At 43.8% G+C, this 24,212-nt stretch overlaps 1 protein-coding gene across 1 annotated transcript; it reads left to right on the top strand.

Moving 5' to 3' along the window:
• Nucleotides 1-4,704: 4,704 nt before the first annotated feature.
• Nucleotides 4,705-23,782, top strand: APEH (acylaminoacyl-peptide hydrolase). The gene is made up of 18 exons (XM_042449207.1): nt 4,705-4,779; nt 11,201-11,330; nt 12,143-12,269; nt 13,681-13,771; nt 14,135-14,210; nt 14,767-14,921; nt 15,768-15,905; nt 17,712-17,803; nt 18,335-18,375; nt 18,465-18,586; nt 19,459-19,519; nt 20,528-20,625; nt 21,521-21,572; nt 21,766-21,854; nt 22,403-22,541; nt 22,694-22,777; nt 22,871-22,951; nt 23,521-23,782. Exons 1-18 carry the CDS (start codon nt 4,768-4,770, stop codon nt 23,757-23,759), a joined length of 1,827 nt encoding a protein of 608 aa, XP_042305141.1. The 5' UTR covers nt 4,705-4,767; the 3' UTR covers nt 23,760-23,782.
• Nucleotides 23,783-24,212: the final 430 nt, after the last annotated feature.

Here is a 24,212-nt window from a genome sequence, read left to right as displayed (position 1 = left end):
CACGGGGTCTTGTTCCCCTAACCCTAGCAAATATGCAGGGACAACTGTAAAGGATGAATGCAATAGTAGCTGAGAAGTTCAGACAGTAGCGTGACAAGGAATCTATGGCCCCTTAATTGGTGAAGTATGAGCCTAAGGGTGGGGGATTTAGATTTGCATTTCACATGCAACAGACACTGAGGGGAAGAGGCTTTAACAATTGGCTTGGCACTCTCTCCAGAGGGGAGCTGGTAAAACTGTAGATAAGATACTGGCGTGAGGTCAACATGGCGAGAGGTGTGGGTGGGGTGGCATGTCCATTTCGATTATTCCTGGAAGCTGAGGATTGAGTCTCACACTAGACAGCTGCCTCCAAGGCAACTGAGCTTTTATTCCACTGGACTGGAGAATTCAAATGTGACTGAATATCCAAGTGGTTCATTGTCACACACTGGAGGCTAGAGAATCTGCCAAGTATGCACCTCACAGACCCTCACTACCAAAGCCACCGATTTAAAAAAAAATCCTGTTCTCATTTGCATTAGGAGGAAAGGGGGGGGCATTTTCAGTTCAAAGCAGCAGAGTAACAACCTCACCAACCTCAATATGACACGGGGTGGGGTGGAGGAATAAACTGCTCATCTGAATTGCTTGATTAAAATTGCAGGGGGAAATGGTGGGAAAACCCTCTATGAGACTAATGGGCTCAGACCCCTCTCACCTGGAAACAATGCAGAAAATGAGTGAAAATTGTGTTTAATCAAAGACAGCATTTACTAAAGAAAGAAAGAGAGCTATTTAGGTTGAGAGATTAGGTAGGAAAGAAATAGCCTATGTAGAAATGATAGCCCTGATTAAATATTTGAAGGGAAGTCATGTCGAGGCTGGAGCAAGCCTGTTTTCTGCTGCTCCAAAGAAAAGGAACCAGAGCAATACATTCAAACTAAAAGAAAAGAGATTCCACCTAAATATTAGAAGAAACTTCCTGACAGTAAAAGCTATTTTGACGGTAAACCACGCTCTATCAGCATGGTGGATTATCCTTCTTTGGAGGTTTTTAAACAGACTTGATGGCCATCTGTCAGGAGTGCTTTGATTGTGAGTTCCTGCATGGCAGAGGTTTGGATGGCCCTTGCAGTCTCTCCTAACTCTATGAGTCTATGATTCTAAATCAGGGGTAGGCAACCCTTTTGAGCCGGGGGCCGGGTTGCTGACCCTCAGACAACTGGGGGGCTGAAGCCAAAAAATAAATAATTAAATATATTTTTTTAAATAAATAAATAAATAAATAAACCGGAACAAATGTAGGACAACATTTTCAAATGGAGGGCACTTTTTAAATAAAAATGGAGGACACGCAAAAAAATTTGCTGATTTTTTTAAAAAATGTTAAGATAAATGCATGTTTCTGAGGCTTCTATAGACAATTGCCCCACCATGCCCCTCACGCAAGACGCCAAAGGCCCTGGCGGCAATCGGTGGCAGGACCGGGCTGGGGGCGGTCCCAAGGCCTCGCCGGGCCGCATTCGGCCCGCGGGCCGCAGGTTGCCTACCCTTGTTCTAAATCACATGACTTTAAAAAATTGAACATATATGTAGTATATTGAAGATATGTCTTAAATGTAGTGTGGCGTAGTGGACTATGACTCTAGAAGCCAGAGTTTGAATCCCTGCTCAGCCATGGAAACCGAGTCACACACTCCCAGCCACAGAAAACCCCATGACAGGTTCACATCAGGGTCGCCATAAGTCAAAAATGACTTGAAGGCGCACAAAAACAAAATTGTTCATTGTTATCCTTTCTCCACAACAAAACAGGGAGAACTCCAGTCCCTCCCTATGCTTCATCTGATCTCCCATCTCACCCACTCCTTCTGGAGAAGCCATTATCGTGGAGGTAGTTTAATTATTTTTACCCCACTTTGGTATCCATGGCTATACACAGTGCTGCTGAAAAAATTAAGTGTGAAAATAAATAGCAAAACGTGTTGCAAAACATTTGAAAATAGTAGCAGAACAGAGCCAGCATGGCATAGTGGTTTGGGTACTGGACTATGGAGTTTATCACACGGGAGGAATTTCTCTTAATTTTGAATGAAAAGAAAGTGGGGCCAGAACCATTCACGTGAAACTTGTTAGTTCAGCGAATTTACGTGAATTTAAATTGTGTTTGAACTGACGAAAAATGGTTTTTGCCATTGCCCGAAATTGCGTGTGATCACCTCTCACACAATAACGTGAACCCCCATGATTGCGTTCGGACTGACTTCCCATCTGCCCGAAATTGCGTGTGGTAGTCTATCACGCAATAAAACGTAAACCCATGATTACTTTCAGATTGCCATTGGATTAACTTCCAATTTTTCCTTTGTCTGGATAACGTCCTATGACTCTGGAAGACCAGGGTTTAGAACCCCATTTGGCCACAAAAAACCACTGTGTGTACCTAAAGAAAGTCATGCTCTCTCAGACTCTGAGGGCAGCAAAAGGAAACTGTTAGAGTTACCTTAAGTTGGAAATGACTTGAAGGCACACAACACACGATAAAAAGTGACCCAAAACCAGCAAATTAAGAACACCACAGGAAAACAATGCTTGGAAAGGCCTGCTGAACAACACATTCAATAAATGTCTAAATGCCTAGGGAGCATTCCAGTAGATTTCCACAGAGAAGGCCAAAATATCAACACCTCCAAAGGGCTCTCATGGGTACTTGACCTCATAATACATGATAAAACCCAATCATGACCAGACCTTCATGTGTCAGACAGACCTCAACAGAGGGCAGGCTTTTATAGGAGCAGGTGGTCCCTGACAACAGGTAACCCAATTAATTAAAGTAGTACTGTTTGTTACTTTTGCCCTAACCAATGACAAAATTCTAAGAGTGGCTATTAATCCTACTTCCATGACATGGCCAGTCCCTTGACACCAAGCCCCTCCACCTCCAATGTGCTTGAGGACTGACTGAGTGACTGTCAGCTAGGAGCTAAGAAATCCTTCTTTTCCTGCAGCAAATCAGGCCTGAATTCTCTCCCTAGAAGCTATGATGACTGAATTGAGGTTGTCCTATTTGACCATATAATGCAGAAAAAAAGACCCAGAGTGGCATAGTGGTTTAAAACATTGGACTAGACGCGGGGGAATTAGGGTTCAAATTTTCATCTGCCATGGAAACCCAGTGGGTGGCCTTGGGCAAGTCACACTCTCTCAGGGCTTTATCACACAGCCCCTTTCTTGCTGCAATCGGTTAGTCTCAAAGGTGCTACAAGAACCTTTGCTTACTGTTAAAACGTCACATACAAAACAAACACAAGGGACAGAAGGACACTACTACCAGAGTGAAAATCCTAAATTCCAATATGTTAAAGAGGGACCTTGCAGCAACTTTGAGCTCACTTAAAGAGAGAAATTGGGAGCAGAAGCTTTCCTAGACTTGAATCTCCTTCCTCAGGTGCATCTACAAACGCTCATGCTCCCAACTTCTCCCTGTCGGTTTGGTCTCGAAGGTGCTGCAAGATCCTAAACATTACATACAAACACAAGGAACAGAAGAACACTACTACCAAGTGTAACTGAAATCCTGAATTTCTCTGTATGCCAAGGGACCTTGCAGCAACTTTGAGACTCACTTACTGAAAGAGAGAAGTTACTGGCATGAGTTTCCTAGACTCGAACCTCCTTCCTCAGATCCATTTCCAAAAGCTCATGCTCCCAACTTCTCCTGGTAGTAGCGCTCTTCTGTCCTTTGTTTGTGTTTAACGTTTAAAGCAGCATGCAAAGGGATCTTGCAGCACCTTTGAGACTAAACTGAAAGGCAGAATTTGGCAGCATGAGATTTCCTAGATGCATCTGAGGAAGGAGGCTCCAGTGCACTGTGACAGCACTTTGAACTGCCATGACTCCATCCTCTAGAATCCTGGGATTTGTAGTTTGCTGTTGTTGTTGTTGTGTGCAGGGTGACCAATGGTCCTGACTGCAGAGGAAGGCCAACCACTGTAAAATGGAGGATACTGAAGAAAAAATGGAGGGTACGACCCCAAAAAAAGGGGAGGGGCGAGAGCACTCATATAGAAATACCAATTCATGGTTCTTAGTCCTTCTCAAAATGGAGGACACTGTGGAATTCCTCCTGGACAGAAGACTGAAATGGAGGACATCTTCTGGAAAAGAGAAATGGAGGACATCCCAAAATAAAAGCTAAAAAACACTTAATATAAATAAGAGAAATAGACTGTAGAATCAGAATGTAGAGAGATCTTGTAGCACCTTTCAGAGTGACTGAAAGAAATTGGCAGCATGAGCTTTCAGACTTCAGTCTACTTCCTCAGATGCATTCAACTAAATGTATATTAGTTTCAAAGGTAATAAAAGATCTTTCCATGTACTTAATATAAATGCTCCTAGGTCATGCTCAAAATGGAGGACACTGTGGAATCCCTCCTGGACAGGAGGCTGAAATGGAGGACGAGTCCTGGGGAGGAAAAAAGGAGGACCTCTGGTCCCCCTGACTACATAATGGAGGACATGGCCAAGTAAGAGCTCAAGACCTCCTAGAAATACAAATGGGTGCTTTTTAGACAGAATAGAGGACATTTTTTGGGAACCCCTGAAATGGAGGACAGGAAATCCCGCCTCCAAACCCATCCTCCAGACTTCTCCTGCCTCCGCTTTGATGGGCATTCTCCGGAGCCAATAGGAAGAGGCGGGCTCGGAGGTTGCCACGCCCACCCGGCCTGCCCAAGAAGAGAGAGTCAAGAGGAAGACTGCTGCTACAGAGCGAGCGAGATGGAAGCCTCGGTGAGAGGAGGAGGAGGGAGGCGCGCGAGCGAGCGGGGAAGGGAGCGCGCATGCGCGGGGGTGGCAGGCGGGGCGCGCGCTCACTCCGGTGCCCTGGGGTTCTGCAAGAAAGGGTCCCCTGGTGCTTTTGCTGCTGCTGCTGCTGCTGTTGCATGGGCTTTAGTGTTGGCACTAGTTCCCACAATGCCTCGCGTGGAAGTGGGCGGGGTTCTTTGGAGAGGTCAGGACTAGGGGAAGCTGGAAATGTCTGTCTATGTGCAAGTCTTGGTTCCACCTATGTATTTACCTTGGCCAGGGATTTCCTTTGCAAGAACACAAGCCCTCCTTTTAGAGGACGCGTCCTACAGCCTCCTGCCCAGGAGGAATCCCTAAATGCCCACCATTTGGAGCAAGAATTTACCTCTCTATGGTCCAAAACACACTGCAGAAATAATCCAGTTTGAGACTGGATTATTCACTGCCCTGGCTCAATGCTAGGGAATCCTGGGAACTGTAGTTCATTGTGGCACCAGAGCGCTCTCTGACAGAGAAGGCTCAGTGTCTCACAATACTACAAATTCCCCAAGTTCCTGAGCCAGGGCACTTAAAGCGGCCTCAAACCGGATTGTTTCTCCAGTGTGTTTTGGCCCTATGACTGTTCTTTGGTTTTTATTTGGCCATGTCCTCCATTTGGAGCCTCACTGAAAAGCATGGGTTTAGATTTCTATGGAGTTTTATCACACGAAGGAGATCGGGAGTTTGTCCCGTGAATATCCCAGAGAAATCGTGTAGTTCCACAGAACGCTTTCACACGACGTCCCACAAAACCTGCCACTAAAGTGGTCATAAAGAAGCATTAACGCACATCTTTTTACTTTCGGGATCACTTTATTTGTACAGTTGCGTGTGATAATCATTCGTGCAATTACTTGCCAGTTTTGCATTTTGTGGTGCCTTGTCCTCCTTGTTGGCTGGGACATTCGGTCACCCTGTCTGTAAAGAAAACACATTATTATTATTATTATTATTAACCTTTATTTATGAAGCGCTGTAAATTTACACAGCGCTGTACATGCAATCTTTTTAGTTAGACGGTTCCCTGCCCTCAGGCTTACAATCTAAAAAGACATGACACAGAAGGAGAAGGGAGTGGTGGAGGGAAAGGGTAAGAGGTCCAGCAGTTCCTCTCAACCTCCGAGGTCTGGACCAAGGCAGATGGACTGGAGGGAGGGCAAGGCTTCATAATGGATGGTTAATCATTATCCAGAGAAAATACATAATCACAAGTAGGATAATACATATACAGTACATAGGAATACAGGAAATGGATCGATAAACAGCCAACAACAGAACATCAGATAGTAAGCGACAATTATGCGATGCCTGGGAAAGCTTCTCTGAATAGGATGGTTTTCAGCTCCGTTTTGAAGCTGGTTAAAGAAGTGATGGCTCTTGCTTGTGGAGGAAGAAGGTTCCAGGAGTGAGGGGCAGCAAGTGAAAAGGGGCGAATCCGGGATGGGGCAGAGGAAATCCTGGGCTGAGACAGGAACCCTTGACTACCAGAACGGAGGGCCCTGGTGGGAAGGTGAAGAGAAAGAAGGTCTGATAAGTAAGGAGGGGCCAGTCCATGGAGGGCTTTGAATGTCGACAGCAGGAGCTTATACTGAATGCGGAAAGGGAGAGGGAGCCAGTGAAGGGATGCCAACACAGGAGAAATGTGGTCAGAGCAGTGGGTGGAAGTGATAATGCGTGCAGCTGAATGCTGGACAGAGATTAAAGGACGGAGGTGAGAAAGAGGAAGCCCAGCCAGGAGGACATTACAGTAATCAAGTCGTGAGATCACTAGGGCATGGACCAGGATCTTGGCAGTAGAGGCGGAGAGATATGGTCGGATTTTGGCAATATTGTACAAAAAGAATCTACAAGCCTTGGCTGTGGTCTGGATCTGAGGGATACACGACAGAGAAGAGTCAAAGATAAAGCCAAGACTGCGGGCTTGCTGGACTGGTTGAATGGAAATGTTGTCCACAGAGACAGAAAAGGAGTGTTGAAGGTTGGGCTTAGGAGGAAAGACAAGGAGCTCCGTCTTGGACATGTTGAGCTTCAAACGCCGATGGCGCATCCACTGCGAGACAGCTGTAAGGCAAGATGAGACTTGCTGTTCAAGCCTTGGCGAAAAGTCAGGGGCAGAAAGATACAGCTGGGTGTCATCGGCATACAGATGGTAGGAAAAACCAAAAGAGCTGATGAGTTTTCCTAAGGACAGTGTGTAGAGAGAAAACAGAAGGGGACCCAGAACAGAGCCCTGGGGAACTCCAACAGATAAGGGAACAGGAGAAGAAGTCAGACCCCCTGCAACTACTGCAACATTGCCCCTATTCACATATAACACGAGGCACACATTTCTGACATGACCTGACTTATTAGAAAAGACAGGGTTGCTGTGAGTTGGGGTGACTTGAGAGCAGTTAACAACGAGAAGCACATTGCTGCCTTTGCTGAAGGGCCCATGCCCCAATATACAGGAAGCCTGACAACTTGTTCCCTGTTTATAAAAGGGAACACTCTGCAAAACTCAAATGTGGGACATCCCTAATAATCAAGGACACTTTCCAGGCCTATGGAGAGCCAGCATGGTGGAGTGGCTTGAAAGTGTTGTACTACAACTCGGAGTTGTTGTCGTGTGCCTTCATATAGTTTCCGACTTACAGCATCCGTAAGGCGAACCTACCATGGAGTTTTCTTGGCAAGATTTGTTCAGTAGAGGTTTGCCATTGCCTTCCTCAGAAGCTGAAAGAGTGTGACGTCCACAAGGACACCCAGCAGGTTTCATGGCCAAGCTGGGATTCGAACCCTGGTCTCCAGAGGTGTACTCCCAACAGTCAAACCACTACACCTGGAGACTACAGTTCAAATCCCAGCTCGAGCATAAAAACCCACTGTGTGATCTTGGGCAAGTCACACTCTCTCAGCCTGTGGCAAATCCCCTCTGAAGAAATCTGCCAGCAAAACCCTTAGAGTCACCGTAAGTCAGAAATGACTTGCAGGCACACAACAGCAGCCAAACCCTATAAGGGACAAGCTTTCTGTCCCTCAAATAAGGGACATTCCCTAGAATAGCAGATGCCAGTGATCCTCATTGTTCCTGTAATGTCTTCTGGACACTCTCCAAAGACACTTTGTGTCCCACAACTCCTCATGCCTTCAACAGCTGCAAAAATTCAACAGGCTAAACATGTCTTGATAGTGGAAATGAGGTTTCACCGCTAGGATATCAGCCTGCTGTGGGAGTCTTGCGAATAGAAAGCAGGTATTATTCCTTCTCCATTCAAAAATATATATACCTTAGCAGTGTTAATATTATTTATTATAAAAAGAACGGGAGATGGGAGTCTTGAGACTGTTTTATGTTAGCATGAACTTTAGCACGGATAAGAGTCCACAACCTCAGATCTACTTCAAGTCCTACTCCTGCCACATGACACAACTCCAAAGGTCCTTTATTTTTAAAAACATTGACCTAGTGTTCAGAAACAGTAGAGTACTTTGGTGGCTATACAAACTTAACATAAAAACATTCAAATCAATTGATGCTACTCTCCAAGAAATATGGTATGTGGGAACATTTTTATTCCTGCACGGATTTATCCTTCTTTGGAGGTTTTTAAACAGAGGCAGGATGGCCATCTGCCGGATATGCTTTGATTGGGAGTTCCTGCATGGCAGGAAGGGGTTGGATTGGATGGCCCTTGTGGTCTCTTCCAATTCTATGAGACCATTCCATGATCTGGGGTTGCCACAGTGAAAACTGAAACAGGATCCTGTATCTTGAATGATTGTGTAGAGGGGGGGGGGGTTTCAGCAGGTGTTGCATGATCAGCAGCACCTGCTGACATTCTCTTTTCTCTTTGCTACACAACCGTTAAAGATACAGGAAAGCTTTCCAGTTTTCAGGATGGCAACCCCAGGGCAATTCCTTTCTTCTGTAACAGAGTAACCTCCCTCTTGATAATTGCCTTGAAAGGGAAGAAGGAGCTTGGCCCACTGAAGCAACTGTTTCAGAGACTGATGTGTCCAAGTGGATGAGTTGCTTCAGAGTGAAGCCACCACAGCCAAAAGGGAGAACCGAATGAAGACTCTGCCATGGAGTGAGAAAAGAACAATTAAAAATCTAGTGGGCTCTTTGTATCTGGCGGGGTTTGGTTCCACAACCTTCCGTGGATACCAAAATCCATGGATGCTCAAGTTCCATTAAAAACAGTGACATAATAAAATTGTGCATGCCCCTTGTATAAAACAGCAAAATCAAGATTTGCTTTAGTGATTTTTTAAAAAAAACCTTTTTTGGTGGTTGGAACATTTTCAAGCCATGGATGCTTCAATCCATGGAAAAAAAGGGCCAACTGTACTTTCATTATAGCATTTGGATTCCTTTTCTTCTCCCTCCTCCTCCTTCTTGAGTTTTTGGGCTGTGGGGGCTCCATGCAGCCCACAGGCCGCCCTTCATCCATCTTTACTTTGCAACTAATATATTGGTCCCTGCTCAGCCCAGAAATCAACTGGGCAAGTAACACTCTCTCTTTCTCAAGATGGCAGTATAAAGCCTCTTAATCTTGCCAAGAACAAAACCTTGTGACAGGGGTGCCATAAGTTGGAGTCAACTTGAAGGTATGCCACGACAAAGCAAAGCTGAAAAAAAGTTATTATTTTGGAGTACACGTCTCAAAATCCTCCAGCCAGCATAGGCACTGTGTTTTCCTGCAAGGTGTAGTCTGATAAAAGCAATCTTTAAAAGCTTTGAGCCTAGAGTCCACTTTGTTAGCTGCATGAAGTGGATCTAAAGCTGGCAAATGGATGCATACATGTTCACATATGTATTGCAAACAACAAAAAATGGGGCTCAAGAGTCATGAAATGCAGTAAGTCATAAACATGTTATCCCACTGTTCATGTCTTCACTCCCTGCTGCATCTGATGACGATCATGTAGCCTTGCTCATGAAAATGCAGGAAAATGCAGTAAATCTTTTGGTTTGATGCCACAGGATTCCTTTCTGTTTTTGGTATAACAGGTTAAACTATTTTTGCTATAACAGTTTGCTACAACAGGATTCCTTTTTGCTTTTTCCTATACAGCAATAGGCATTGTTCTAAATTTGAGACAACATCATTCAGATTCTGAAATTCAATTTGGCTTCACTCCTGCCTGCAACCCAGAATTGAAGATCTTGTTCCTGTATTGTTTCTAAGAGCTGCTTAGAAGTCTTAGAGCTATTTACTAGATCTGATTAACAGCACTTACAATTAAAACACATAATTGCAATATGTAAGAAAATAAGGAGTCCCTTGCCCACTTTCTTGGCTCTGTTTAAATGAGCAGGGGATTTCTGCAGGTATTTTGAAATATTGGCACTTGTTGGTTCCAATGGTTAATTTTCTGAGATTCCCCAAAATGCAACAATATGCCAAATAAAATTTAAGTGCCTGTAAATCCATTTCTTATTCTGAAAAAAAAAATGTTAAAATTGGGTGTGGCTATTTAAAAGGTGGGTTGCTGCTCCTGAAAGCTTCTGGGAAAGGCAGCTCACTTTTTTTGTTTGTTTCTTTGTTAGAATAAGGGCAGTTGAAGGGGGTGGGGTCACAAAAAACATTGAGGGGGCTGCATTTGGTCTCAGGGCCTCACTTTGCCTGAACTTATTGCTTGCAGAGGGATTTTGAAAATAGGATGAGGTACTCAGATCAGTCTGCAAGCCACAGGTTGTCCATGGCTAACTTTCACACTTACTCGGGAGTCAGTGGGAATGCAATGATACTCACTTCTGAATATAAAAACTCTTTGATTAACAACAAATTAGAGCATTTCCCGTTGCCTAGGAAATGGCTGTGTGAACATAAAATATGATATTAAAATGAACCGCAGCTACTCTGTTTTAAACAAGCAACTTGAACTATAATTCCCACTTTCTCTAACCATTGTCTATAGACTGGCTGGGACTCCAAAACATCAAGAGACTAGGTTTTGGGAGCATTTGCCAACCAGCAGTAAAATATAATACTAAATGTAGGTCACACGTGCAAAAACCCACAAGTTTTGTTAAAATGAACTCCCTGATTTTCTTGCCCTTTTTCCTTTATATGTATCATTACACCAGCTAGAGAGGAAGAGACATCAGCTGCTGCTATATCCAACTCTTTATCCTGCTCAAGGCCCAAAGCCATTCCTGTTAGGTTTCTAGCCAGTGCTCTATACAGTATTAGCTTCTGTGTATTCCTTTTTGCAACTCACCCAGATGGGCCCATGTCAAATGTTTCCTTGCTTTGAGTTTTTCACCCCCAAACAATTACTTCTCTGAAGAAAATAGTAATTGCAAACTTACTAATGTTGCTTTCGCTTGGAGGTTATTGCAATTAATGAGGGTTCTTCCTCCCTTTTTAATGTTCAGTTACTGACTGATACAGAGGAAATCACTGCTTTGTACCGTGAGCTTTGTCAGTTCCCATCTCTTTCAAATGCCTGTATTGGGCCTGAGGTGACAACTCAGTATGGTGGCAAATACTGCAACATTTACACAGGTATGTTCCCTCCCTAACTTTGTCTGCATTGTTGGGACTCATATTTTCTATAATAGGATGCCTATTGTTGGCAGGATCACATTTGCCCTTCATCTTGCTTTGGTCTTCACCTCTGTCAGCATAAAAAACTAAAACAAGGATAGTCAATTTGAGGAGGGGGCACATCATATAACCTGAAACCATCAGGGTTTGCATTGTACGTACCTCACCACATTGATTGCTATGAGAACAGTATGTTTTCCTTTTAAGCCAAATCACATTTCTTGGAGACTTTAGGAACATGAGTCAGACTGAAAAAAGTTGTATGTTCTCCATGTACCTTGTTTTAAAAGGAAGTTTTGAAGTAGGGGTTCCCTGCAGCTTCTGTGGCAAATGCAGCATCAGGCACGACGGTAAGAGGTCAGTGAGGTCTTAAATAATGGCCACAGCTACTCTGGCCTAAAGGTAGTTGGTATTCTCACCATGGGTCAAGAACAAGACAGTGAGCCTTTTAACAGTAGCAGGACAGTTCCCCTTGGGGTTTTCCCTGTATCCTGTTGACTTGGTTAAATCCCTTGAGTCTTATGAAGCTATTTCTCCTGTAAGGCCATTAATGTATCTCTTCCCTGTATGTTGTTTACCAGTGCTTCAGAGGTAGAGTTTGAGGATTTGCCTTGCAATGGCCTAGGGAAATAGTGATGGAACAGGATTATTTTTTTCTTTCCCTAGTGGTTGTGTGTATATGTATGTGTGAGGAGAGGTGTTTGCAGTGGATGCTTGGTTGTCATTGTGCCAGGCTGAATAGAAGCTCTCTTCTTTTCCTCTATTTACAGAGTGGTCTCAGCGGGACTTGGAAAGAGCTGAAAATGTGAAATTTTGCCGCCAGTATCTCATCTTCCATGACAGCCAATCTATCGTGTTTTCAAGCCCCTCTGGCAATTGCACTGAAATCAAGGGAGAGTAAGTACGTGCTGCATTGCTTTAAATTTTCCAGATGAGTATTAGGCCATCGCCTAAGCCTTTTGCTATATGTAGGCTTCTGCAGGCTCCGGGAGAAGAACATTACCCTCATAGATTAGCATAATACAGGTTGAGTCCCCCTGAATTGCTCCAAAATCTGTAACTTTCTGAACACTAACATGACAGGTCAGCAGCAGATGCAGGGAGGGAGATGGTGCAACCATGTTTACAGCCAAACTTTGCACTAATGGTGGCCACAGTGGCAGCTGCTACTGCTCCTCCACCACTACCACCGAGCCCAAATGGGGTTTAAAGTGGGATGCGGCAGTGACAGCTACTGGTGACCATCCTCAGTCTTATCCCTGAAGAATGCCTCATGCCAAAAAACCAGCCTCCCTCTCCTCTCCCTGCTGCTTCCACTGCTGGAGCCTGGATTCCAATCAGCCAGCAATGGAGATTACCAAACCACACTTTTACTGTGCTGCTATTCCACTTTGACTGCTCTGGCTGCCTCCTGTTGCATTCTGGGATTTGCTGTTTAGGGAGGGCCATTTAGAATTCTCAGCCAGAGAGTTCTTAGGCATCACTGAACTACAAACCCCAGAATGCTACAGGAGGCAGCCAGCACAGTAAAAGTGAAATAGCAGCGCTATAAGAGTATAGTGCAGTGATTACTCTGACAGAGGTGGCAGCAGGGCTGCTCTCTCCTGCCCTCCCTTCCTTCAAGTACGGCTGATTATTCAGTGACAGTAGGATGAGTGAATGGCTAAGGAATGCCTCACAACTCTTGCTGCCACCGCCTTTGTCTCTGGCTACCCAAGGGCAAAATGAGCCAATGTCTGGAGAAGGAGGTCCCATCTCCCGTAAGCAGTGGCTCAGGGCTGCCATCATGTCCAGGGTGGATGAGTGAATTCCAGGAGTTACGGGAATTCACTGCCTTGAACCCATTTCCTTGTGCTGCTGCACCCAAGGTTGCCTTGTTTATGACCACTGCAAGAAAGCATTTTTTAAAGAAAAAGGTTTTTTTCCCCCCCTTTGCAGGGGGAAAGCACACAGCTTCCTTCCTTGTTTACAGTCATCTTAGTACTCTTTGGAAGTCCTTGGGAGTGCAGATCTGCTTGTAACCAAAGTAAGAAGATGTGCACTTTCCAGGCTCAAAAAAGGGAAAGGGGCCTCTCCTAAATGCAAATAATGGCTTTTTGCTACTTTTTTCTCCCCACAGTGGCAGTACATTATGAGGACCCTGGTGGAAAAATGAAGGGAGGGGAATACATGTGGTCTTCATGTTCCTCACCTCTGTCCTAGAAGGATGGTCATAGTCAGAGCCTTTTACTGCTACCTTGTCTGTTCTAACAAATGCTTGCAAAGTCAGCTTTTCCATAAACTTTACCATGTTACTCTGTCTGTTTAGGCTTCTGAGTCGGGACTCTCCCAGTGGAGCACAGAAAGCTGTACTGCGAAAGACTAGTAACAGCAAAGGGGAGGAAAAGCAGTTCCTAGAGGTACATCTGGAATAAACGGATCAAAGGTGTTTTCCCCTATTTCTGTAGCTGTTTCATCTCAGATAAAGCCCAACCTCTGGAGATAGTCTGTTCTTTCATTCCTAGCTCAACATATAGTGGTTCTGCAGCATTTTTAATCTTTAAAAGTATTCTGAAACACTTCTTTTGCTTCCATCTCAGGAGAAGGCTGCCTCCTAGCACTCATCACTTGTATAGCATTGGAGGTTTTTTTTGTTTTTGTTTTTTTTTATGAGAGGAAAGGGAAGAGTTTGATGATGCTACTGGAGGACTTCTAATAGGGTAGACGTGAGGTACATGAACAAAGGAGCCAGAAACCTAAGCTGTGATGTGCCTGTTCCACAGGTTTGGGAAAAGAGCCGCAAGGTGAAGAGCATTGAGTTGACAGCCCTGGAAAAACATGGCCAAGTATATGAGGATGGTGAGGCTTCTCTGCAGTTCTGCTAAAGCTTTTAAGAGGGAAGAGGGTATCAAGTACCACCCCATATGGCAGGGGTGGGGGAAGCATGCCCCAGTAACTTTAGCCAACTTGCCCAATGCTGAGGAAAGCTGAGAGTAGCAGTCCAACAATAGCTGAAGGACCACGTGATTCCCACTTTTTCAAGAGCCATTGTGGTATATAGTCCCAAAGTTTTGTCCTGGGGCCTGTAAAATCCAAGTTCATATTCCCATTGAGCCGCAAAACCTCACTAATTGGCTTTGGACCCATCACTCACTATCAGCTAAACTTACCTCACAAAGTTGCTCTTGTGATGATAAAGTGAAGAGGAATAGAGCAATGCACATCATTTGGAGCTTAACGTAGGAAGAGTAGAATATAAAAGGAGTCCCAGACTGAAATTGAAAAAGTGGTAGGCAAAGTTTGTCTAATTGTCTAGAGCAAGCAATGAGTAATAGGATGTGGTAGTCCAGGGGCTTTAGGATGAGGCACTTAGGAATGTACTTGAATCTGTTGTCAACTTTTTCTCTTTCCACAGATCAGTTTGGCTGCTTAGCCTGGTCACACTCAGAGACTCACCTTCTCTATGTGGCAGAGAAGAAACGCCCCAAGGCTGAGTCTTTCTTTAAGCCAAAAGCTCCTGAGATGAGCAGTGAAGAAGAACTGACCAAGCGACGAGACAAAGCTATTAAGGTAGGATGGAGTTTTGCTTTCATCTTGTGCCCCAAGATCCAGTATTTCTTTTCTGTTGGCACCAATTGGTTTGATATAATACTTGAGCATGCTATCTGAAGCCAGCTTTCAACAGTGTGGGGAATTTAATCCCACCCTCTGCCTTAATTTCCAAGCTTTGGGTGGCAGTGGCTTTTCTGGTCTCCTAGACTTTGTCACTGTTACTTGCAGGTCTTTTTTGCTGCAAGCCACTCTGTTCCTGTCTTTACAACATATGGTAACACACTCAGTGGGATAGGCACTTTTTCAACCTGTGAAGAGTCACTCTAAGATGACATTTCTGTGGTTCAGGGTGTTGTAATGGTTTGAGTGTTGGACTATGACTCTGGAGACCTAAGTTCAATTCCCAGCTTGGCCGTGAAACCCATTGGGTAACCTTGGGCAAGTCACACTCCCTCAACCTCAGGGGAAGGCAGTGGCAAACGTCCTGTGGCCAAATCTTGCTAAGAAAACCCATGATAGATTCACCTTAGGGTCGCCATAAGTCAGAAATGATTTGAAGGCATACAACAACAACAAATGCTGAAATATGCACCTTGAAAGGTGCATTTTGAAGTAGAGTCAACCACCTGTAGCACCTGCCTTCTTAATATGAATTGCTGTAGAAATGACTGAGATTTTTAGGTCCCTGTTTGCCTGCTCTTTGTGTGGGAATTGCTTTGAGGTACTCAGTGTCATGACTAATGCAGAATTGAAACCTATTGAGTCCTGGCAATCTGTCAGGCAAGTGAGAAATCTTTTTACTGATGCTACCTGTTTCACAAGGAATCTCTTCCCTATGATTTTCCTCTTTGCATTCTTTCTTAGGGGGAGCAGTTTCTGTTCTATGAAGACTGGGGGGAGACCCTGGTGGCTAAGAGTATACCTGTGCTGTGTGTTTTGGATATCGAGAGCAATAACGTGTCAGTACTCGAGAGTGTTCCAGAGCACATCTCTCCTGGGCAGGTCAGTGCAGAGTACTGCAGAGCACATGCCACAGCTAAGTCATACTATATACAGGGCCTTTTTGCCTATGTATGATCTGAGTGTACTCTCACTATCTTCCCTGCATCCCAACATCCTTAGACTACCCTTCACATTGCAGGAACTATGCAGAATCTGTGAGCATGTAGAGGAGGAGCCAAGCACTTGAGAGCCAGGGACACTTAACCTTTCCAGAAAAAGAATTTTAAATCTAATTACATTTTCCCTTCAGGAGAAAACATTGAATGCACATCTCTAGTCCACTTAGTTAGCTCAGGTCTTCATATTATATCTCAACTGGATCATGATCTAGTGCTCCCATTTCAAATTGCCCCTCCTCCCCACTATCTTAGAGCTTGTACAGTTTGAGTCTCCTTTATTTGGAATTCTGAAATACTCCAAAAACCAAACCTTTTTTCAGAGGTGCCTAAAACAATGACACCTTTACTTTGTAATGGTTCAGTATACACAAACTTTGTTTCATGCACAAAAAATACTGTACAGGCTATGTATATAAAGTATATATGAAACATAAATGAATTTTGTGTTTGGACTTGGATCCCATTTCCAAGATATTGCATTATCTACATATATGCAAATACAGGTATTCCAAACTCCAAAAGCACTTCTGGTCCTAAGCATTTCAGATAAGGGAGTCTCAACTTGTACTTGGAATCATTTGGTTCTTGACCTGGTCCCTGGAGCAGCAGAAAACAAGCTTGGTCTATTTTCTATATTGTGTCCCTTCAGATATTTAAAGATGTCTATCATGTCATCTCTCAGTTTTCTTTTCTCCAAGTTAAACATACCCAGCTCCCTAAGTTGTTCCTCATAAGGCTTGGTTTCCAGATCTTTTGTAATTTTGGTTGCCCTTCTCTGGACACTCCAATTTGTCAATATCCTTCTTGAATTCTGGTGCCCAGAATTGGAAACAGTATTCTAAAATTATAAAGAAAAGAAAAGAAAAGAAAGAAAACAAAAATAATGACAACAGAGAATCTTGACAAATTCAACCTAGACAATGAAGAAATAGAAGTGGTAAAACAGTTCTCATACCTGGGATCAAACATTGATAGAAATGGGAACTGCAGCCAGGAAATCAGAAGAAGAAGAAGAATGGGAAGAGTGGCTGTGAAAGAACTACAAAAGATTCTAAAATGCAAAGATATGCAACTAAACACAAAAGTGAGAATCGTACAAGACATTGTATTCCCTATTACCATGTATGGATGTGAGAGCTGAACAGTGAAGAAGACAGATAGAAAGAAAATCAATGCATTTGAGATGTGGTGCTGGAGAAGAGTGCTGAGAATCCCATGGAAAGCCAGAAAGACAGATGAATGAGTCCTGGAGCAGATCAAGCCAGAGATCTCCCTTGAAGCCAAGATGACAAAACTGAGGCTGTCATACTTCGGGCACATCATGAGAAGGGAGAACTCACTGGAAAAAAAAATAATGCTAGGAAAGGTGGAGGGAAGTAGAAAGAGAGGAAGACCCCATGCTAGGTTGATGGGCTCCATTAAGGAGAACAGGGATATGAGTTTACAGGACATAAGTAGAGCAGTGGAGGACAGGGAGTCTTGGAGATGTTTCATCCACAAGGTTGCCATGAGTCAAGATCGACTCAAAGGCAGTTAACAACAACAAATTCTAGATGAGGTCTGACCAAAGCAGAATAAAGTGGAATTGCTTTCATCCATCTGCACATTATATCCCTGTTGATGAAATTTAGAATTGCATTGACTTATTTGCTCTTCATACTTGGCATTACATTTCTACTCTCCCCAGGCCTTCTGGACTCCAGGTGACACAGGAGTGGTATTTACAGGTTGGTGGCATGAACCCTTCCATCTAGGGTTGAGGCACTGTACCAATCGCAGGTGAGTTTCCTAGCAGAACCAATATGAACCCACTTACGCCTTTATCATCTATATTATGAACATTCCAAAGTCATTCTACTGTAACAATATTCTTGGGTCAATTTAGTCTTTCTTGCCTGTGGAAAAGCACAGGCAGGGTACACTACAGCCTTTCCCAACCTGATGCCTTCCAGATGTGTTGGACTGCAGCTCCTTGAAGCCACCAGCTGGCTTAATTCAATGTGTCTGGGGTTGTGGGAGGCTGTAGAAAGCTGCTGTAATCCTGTGACTAGGAAACGGCCATGCAACTTTGTACCAATGAAACAGATTCCCAAAGTAAGTGTGGGCACTTCGCACTTCTTCGCTCATATCAGGTCAGCTGGAGCTAGTTACACCAAATTATTCCTGTTTCTATCCAGGGGACACCTGAGACAAAGAGGTGTCCATTTTTTCTCTGTGCTCCTACTCCCCAATTCATTATTTTATACTGTTCTGTCATATAATCATCACTTCTAAGGGGTTTTGCTTGTCTGTTTGATATTTCTCTTGTAGATCTGCTCTCTTCTATGTGGACCTGACAGGTGGCCGTTGTGGTGAGAGTCTTGTTGCTATTACTTACTTTATAGCCACTAGTTTGCCACACTGCTGTTTCTTAAATCATTGGCTCCTGTCCCATTTGCAGAGTTGCTGTCAGTTGACACCAAGGCCATTTGGTCTCCCCGCTTGAGTCCTGACCAATGTCGCATTGTATACCTGGAGAACCAAGCATCTGGGCCGCACCAACAATGCAGCCGCCTCTGCATGGTGAGCATTGCCTTCAAGCCTTTAATCATTTGTGTTACTGACAGGCCATTTTGAGGTTGAGTATTTGACCCCCTCATACCACTGGTATGCAGAAAAAGCCAGACTTTCTACATAGAATCTGGAAGAGTCATTGAGGTTGTTCACCTAAGCTGGGCCTCTAGGGTATTTCTAGGTTTGGGAACCTTGAGTATGTGAAATCAGAGAAAGCCTGAATTAATTTCATTCAGTCAATGTGATGAGAGCAGTTGGGAAACATGATTAGGAAATGTGTGTGATTGGGAATTTTTGCTAAAAGAAGTTTTAAGAGTTCCCACCTGAATAGCCTGTTCAGAGTAGTTAAGGCAGAATTTTATGAGAGACACAGTGAGAACTGAGGCAGAACGTAAAAAGCACTGAGGCCTAGCAACATGTTGACTCTTCCTGTGATTTCATGAGATGGCTTAGCCCAACTAGGTCACAAAGCATTGAGCGGTTGCTGTTAGTATCATGGCATAAATTGAAAGAGACCATACCCTTAGCATTCCATGGGGCTTGTCTGGATGCTGAAAAAACTTTGGAGCAGGAGGTAGTAATAATAATAATAATAATAATAATAATAATAATAATAATAATTTTATTTGTATACTGTTTTTCCATAGATCAAAATGGTTTACAGACTATAAAACTATTGCAAACATCTCATAATAATAGATAAAAACAAGTAATACAATTATATAAAACACAATCATTCACAGGGTAAGGCAGAGAACTGATGGCATCAAGAGCGCTCAACTTCATTCCTCCAGGGGGAAGGCTTGGCAAAAAAGAAAGGTTTTAAGCCTCAGAGGTTGTCTCCTGTATAGCTTTCTGACCCCTTTTTGTCTTTCTTTCAGTATGACTGGTACACAAAAATCACCTCTGTCGTTGTGGATATTGTGCCTCGGCAGAGCCAAGGTGAGTTTACAGCAGAATTTAAAAGTGCTTGCTTAAAACTGAGGAGAGCTTGTAGAGCCTTTGAATGTGCCAAAAGTTTTGCGTACATCACATGAGCAAAGTCGAATGTTGTGGCCCCTCTATATTCAGGCACTCTGACTTCTCATAATAAGTGAGTGAGTCCCCTCTGAATAGTCACATCCTTCTGATACCATGCAGTCCTGTTTCAAACATCCATTGTCTGGTGCAGATATTGATTGAATTGATTTGATTTGATTTATACCCTACCTTTATCCCAAAGTGGAATTCAAAACAACTTAATAATATACCTTAAATAGTTAAAACAATATGAGGCACAAAGGTTTAAAAAGCATTAAACAATCCATTTAAAACACTACTTTTAAGACATTAATTTATATATATTCAAAACAAACTAGCACATCCATTGCACATCCCAATTGGTTAAAGACTGAAGGCCAGTTTAAATAGGGAGGTTTTTGCCTGCCAGTGAGAACAGAGAGAGGTCCAATTGAGTCTCCCACAGAAGGAGATTCCATAGTCTAGGAACAGCCACTGAGAAGGCTCTCTCCCATGTTTTCACCAGAGGATCCTGGCAGGGCAGTGGGGCAGAGACATCTGCATGGAGGAAACGTGTATATCACTGTATGTGATTGGGCCACTATGCAATCAGGAATCCCATGCTGTTGGTGTTCTGCATCATATGAAGGCCTATTCCCATGTCATTGCCCATTGGCATTCACCTATACAGATGTATAGGCATTCACCTATACAGATGTAGCATTCACCTTTATGTCTGTGGGGATGGGACAGTATGTTACATGAACAGTGTTTGGAGAGAGCGGCTCCCCAGTGAGTCCCCACTTGTTCATTCAAATAACCTGGCTGCAATCCATAATAGCTGGATGGAATTTTCAGTGGTTGTGACATAACCCAGTTCCTATTGCAGTCCCTATTTCTTGTTATGTAAGGGTAGCCTCTGCTTAGGTGAACATGCTGTATCTCTTGCAGGTGAATTTACAGGGATTTATAACACAGCACTGCCTGAGCGTTGTTGGGCGGCAGACAGCCAAAGGGTTGTGCTAGACACAGCTCAACGCAGTAAGCAGGTAAGAATGAGCAGTAGAATACCTTGAGCTTTTGGTTGGAGTAAAATAAGCCAGCTATGCAGAATTTCAAGGCCCTTTTAGACAACACAGTTACAGCACTATGATTCCACTGGCTCCTATGGAATTGTGGAGTTTCTAGTTTATGGAGACACATCCTAAACTGCACTTCTGAAGGCACTAGAGCCCATAAGCAGAGTTAGGCCTGGTTAGTGCTTGGATGGGAGACTACTATAGAACACCAGGTGCTATAGGCTGTATTTCAGAGGAAGGCAATAGGAAACTAACTCTGAATCTCCCTTGCCTAAAGAAACCTATGAAAGCTATGGGTCACCATAATTCAATATGCAGTTTGAAGTCACAAACACGTTGTTCTTTGCCTTCAAGTCATTTTCGATCTATAGCAAACCTAAGGAAAACCTATCATGTGGTTTTCTTGGCAAGATTTGTTCAGAGGGGGTTTGCCTTTGCCTTACTCTCAGGCTGAAAGCATGTGACTTGCCCAAGGTCAACCAGTTGGTTTCCATTGCTGAGCAGGGATTCGAACCCTGGTCTCCAAAGTTGTAGTTCAACACTCAAACCACTATACACACACAAACTGTAGACTCCAGGTTTCCACAGAATGTTTTCATGGCAGTTAAAGTGAAATAATAACACTTAGTTGAGTAGATTTAGTAGTGTAAAAGGCCTGTCAATCAAGGAACATCTGGAGAGTCATAGGTGCTCACTCCAATGCTAGATTGCTGCTTTAAAGTCCTATCAAGTTTTGGCCCTGATTTTATGTATATAGCATCCCATGCTTCTAGTTTAGCACTAAATTGTTCAACCAGCTGGGTAAGAATCTTCTGTTTAGATGCATCCTACAAGTAGATCTGTTCAATGTCGATTTTTCCTTTAGGAGCTGATTGTCATCGATACTTTGTCAGGCAGTGTCTGTTCTCTCACCAAGGGTAAGTACCAGAAACAATATCCAAGGCATCATAATTAGTTCCCCTCCTTCAGTAACAGGAGACCATGTGGGTATGCTGCTCAGCAGAGAACTCCCATGGCCAAATCAAGGTCAGAAGAGAAGAGTTGCAGGCTTTTCCTCTGCTAGCTAAATACAGTAGATGGTGATCAAACTCTGTTCCTTTACTAACGCAGGTTGCCCTCTTGGAAGCTGGGCACTGCTCACTGTTGACCGAGATCTGCTGGTGGCCAGATTCTCCACTCCAAACTGTCCTCCCAAGCTTGTAAGTGTCACATCATGAGAGGTTTGACAGATACAGCTGTCTTTGAATCCCTCAAAACTCTCGGCCTCTGTGGTTCCTACAGTAATGATACAATAATATTATTTCTCCTATGAATTTTGCCTAAGATTATTTAATGAGTCCAAATGTGATTTGAGAAACATCATAATGCAGAAATTAAGTGTGGTGTTTCTGTGGAATGACTTTTATAGAACCATGCTGAGACAATAGAGGTTTTAGGAGTTGTCAGGGGCTTCAGGGTTAAGAGCCTAGATGTAAGAGCTGCAGCAGAGATGGGATTATCAGTCAGCTACAAATATCTTTACTGAATCTTGTTGCTGTGTTAGCAGTGTTGACCTATCTCATCCCATGTTTCCACTGAGCCCGTCCCTGTTTCCCTTTCCAAGTTCTGGCATGTTGCCATTTAAAAATATATGCTGTAGTCAAAAATTCCGATTCTCTTCCTCTAGTGGATCTCATAAATGGAGAAGCCTGCCCAGTAGTTCTGAGTTACACTGTACCTCAACTGAATATTACTTCTGTTGCTGCAGATGGTGGCTTTCCTGCCTCCTGCTGGCAAAGAAGCTGAGGTGAACTGGGTGTGTCTCGAAGAAGCCAGCCCAATTCAAGGCATCACTTGGAATATCCTTACATTCCAACCCCCTCTAGAACAAGACAACCCCCAGTATGGTGAGTGCCCAGTTAGGAAAACATAGGGAGACTTTGCTCAGCCATTACCTCCTCTGAGCTGGGTTCCTAGATAAGAATTTAGGGCATGGGGGTTGTAATATGCAGGTTGGGCATTTATCATATGACCTACAAAAGATGGTCTGTCTTTATAGCGGGACTTGATTTTGAAGCCATCCTACTCCGGCCAACTCAGGTACCAGAGACGAGCAAGATTCCGTTAGTAGTGTCACCGCATGGTAAGTCCTTCTCCCTTTCCCTCATTCACAGCACAAGATCATTTCTGCACCATTCGTTTTGGCATTACTCCATATTCTTTCTGTCCCTCTCAGGAGGCCCACATTCAGTGTTTACCACCAGCTGGACACTATACCCAGCAGTACTCTGTCGGATGGGTTTTGCTGTGTTGTTGGGTGAGTAACAGTTTGTCTCTTTTCAGCCATTTTAAGGGGCTTCTGAGATCTCGATATAACCTAGAGTAACTACCACAGTTAGGGAAGCTGAGCCTGGAGAGTTACAGGTATTCCCCATGGAACAATGAAAGCCTATATTGGTCTGATACCCAGTCCAAAACTGTTGACCTGAGGCTTGGATGGTTAGCCTCTTTCCCACATTTTCTTACCTGTTGCTTTGGTAGAACCTTCTAGGTGTTCAGCAGAAGCAAAAGCAGTGACATTTGGAGCAGGAATGACACCATTAGCATTGGCACCCTTCATCAGTTGGGCTTTGGACTAAAGAGCCAGCTTTAGTCAGTAACCATCTTGGCACTTTGGATACTAAAACTGCCTCAAAAGCCTCACTTAGGAAGCAAAATCAGGAGTTTCCTGCCAATATGTTATCCTCCCAGTAGAGGAGATATGCCAAGTGAATCATTGGATTCATCTGGTTAGGTAGAGTAACAACATCCTGTCAGGCTCTGAGCTTGGGGCTGACAAGGTACTACCAATGGTCTCAGTAACATTGTTTTTCCCCCCCTCAAAAGTGAATTATCGAGGATCCGTGGGCTTTGGCCAGGACTGTGTGGACTCCTTGCCCGGGAATGTGGGCACTCAGGATGTCAATGATGTGCAGGTAAGAGTTCCCATCCTTTATTTCCTACATCTCTACAGCATCAATGTGAGGAATTCATATTTCTTCACCAGAGAAACCTGGTATAGTATGAAGGAAGAGACTCATCCTAGTTGTTGTTGCTGTTGTGTGCGTTCAAGTTATTTCTGGTGACCCTATGGTGACCTAAGGCAGCCCTATCACAGGGGTTTCTTGGAAGAATCATAGAATCATAGAGTTGGAAGACACCACAGGGGCCATCCAGTCCAACGCCACGCCATGCAGGAAATCTAAATCAAAGCATCCCCGACAGATGGCCATCCAGCCTCTGTTTAAAGATCTCTAAGGAAGGAGACTCCACTACACTCCAAGGGAGTTTGTTCCACTGTCGAATAGCCCTTACTGTCAGGAAGTTCTTCCTAATGTTGAGGTGGAATCTCTTTTCCTGTAGTTTGCATCCATTGCTTTGGGTGCTCCCTCCTCAATATGACATCCCTTCAAATATTTAAACAGGGCTATCATATCACCTCTTAACCTTCTCTTCTCCAGGCTAAACATCCCCATCTCCTTAAGTCGCTACTCATAGGACATGGTTTCCAGTCCTTTCACCATTTTAGTTGCCCTCCT

The sequence above is a fragment of the Sceloporus undulatus genome, chromosome 2 (genome assembly GCF_019175285.1).
Source record: "Sceloporus undulatus isolate JIND9_A2432 ecotype Alabama chromosome 2, SceUnd_v1.1, whole genome shotgun sequence".
NCBI classification, from domain to species: domain Eukaryota; kingdom Metazoa; phylum Chordata; class Lepidosauria; order Squamata; family Phrynosomatidae; genus Sceloporus; species Sceloporus undulatus.
Note: the sequence above shows the minus strand (reverse complement) of the source record. Positions and strands in the feature narration are given on the sequence as shown.

What these genes read in the sequence shown, in the direction of transcription:
- APEH (XM_042449207.1), top strand. An exon ending in TGCACTGAAATCAAGGGAGA is followed by an intron (nt 12,270 to 13,680) that starts GTAAGTACGTGC and finishes CTGTCTGTTTAG; the next exon opens with GCTTCTGAGTCGGGACTCTC. An exon ending in GACGAGACAAAGCTATTAAG is followed by an intron (nt 14,922 to 15,767) that starts GTAGGATGGAGT and finishes ATTCTTTCTTAG; the next exon opens with GGGGAGCAGTTTCTGTTCTA.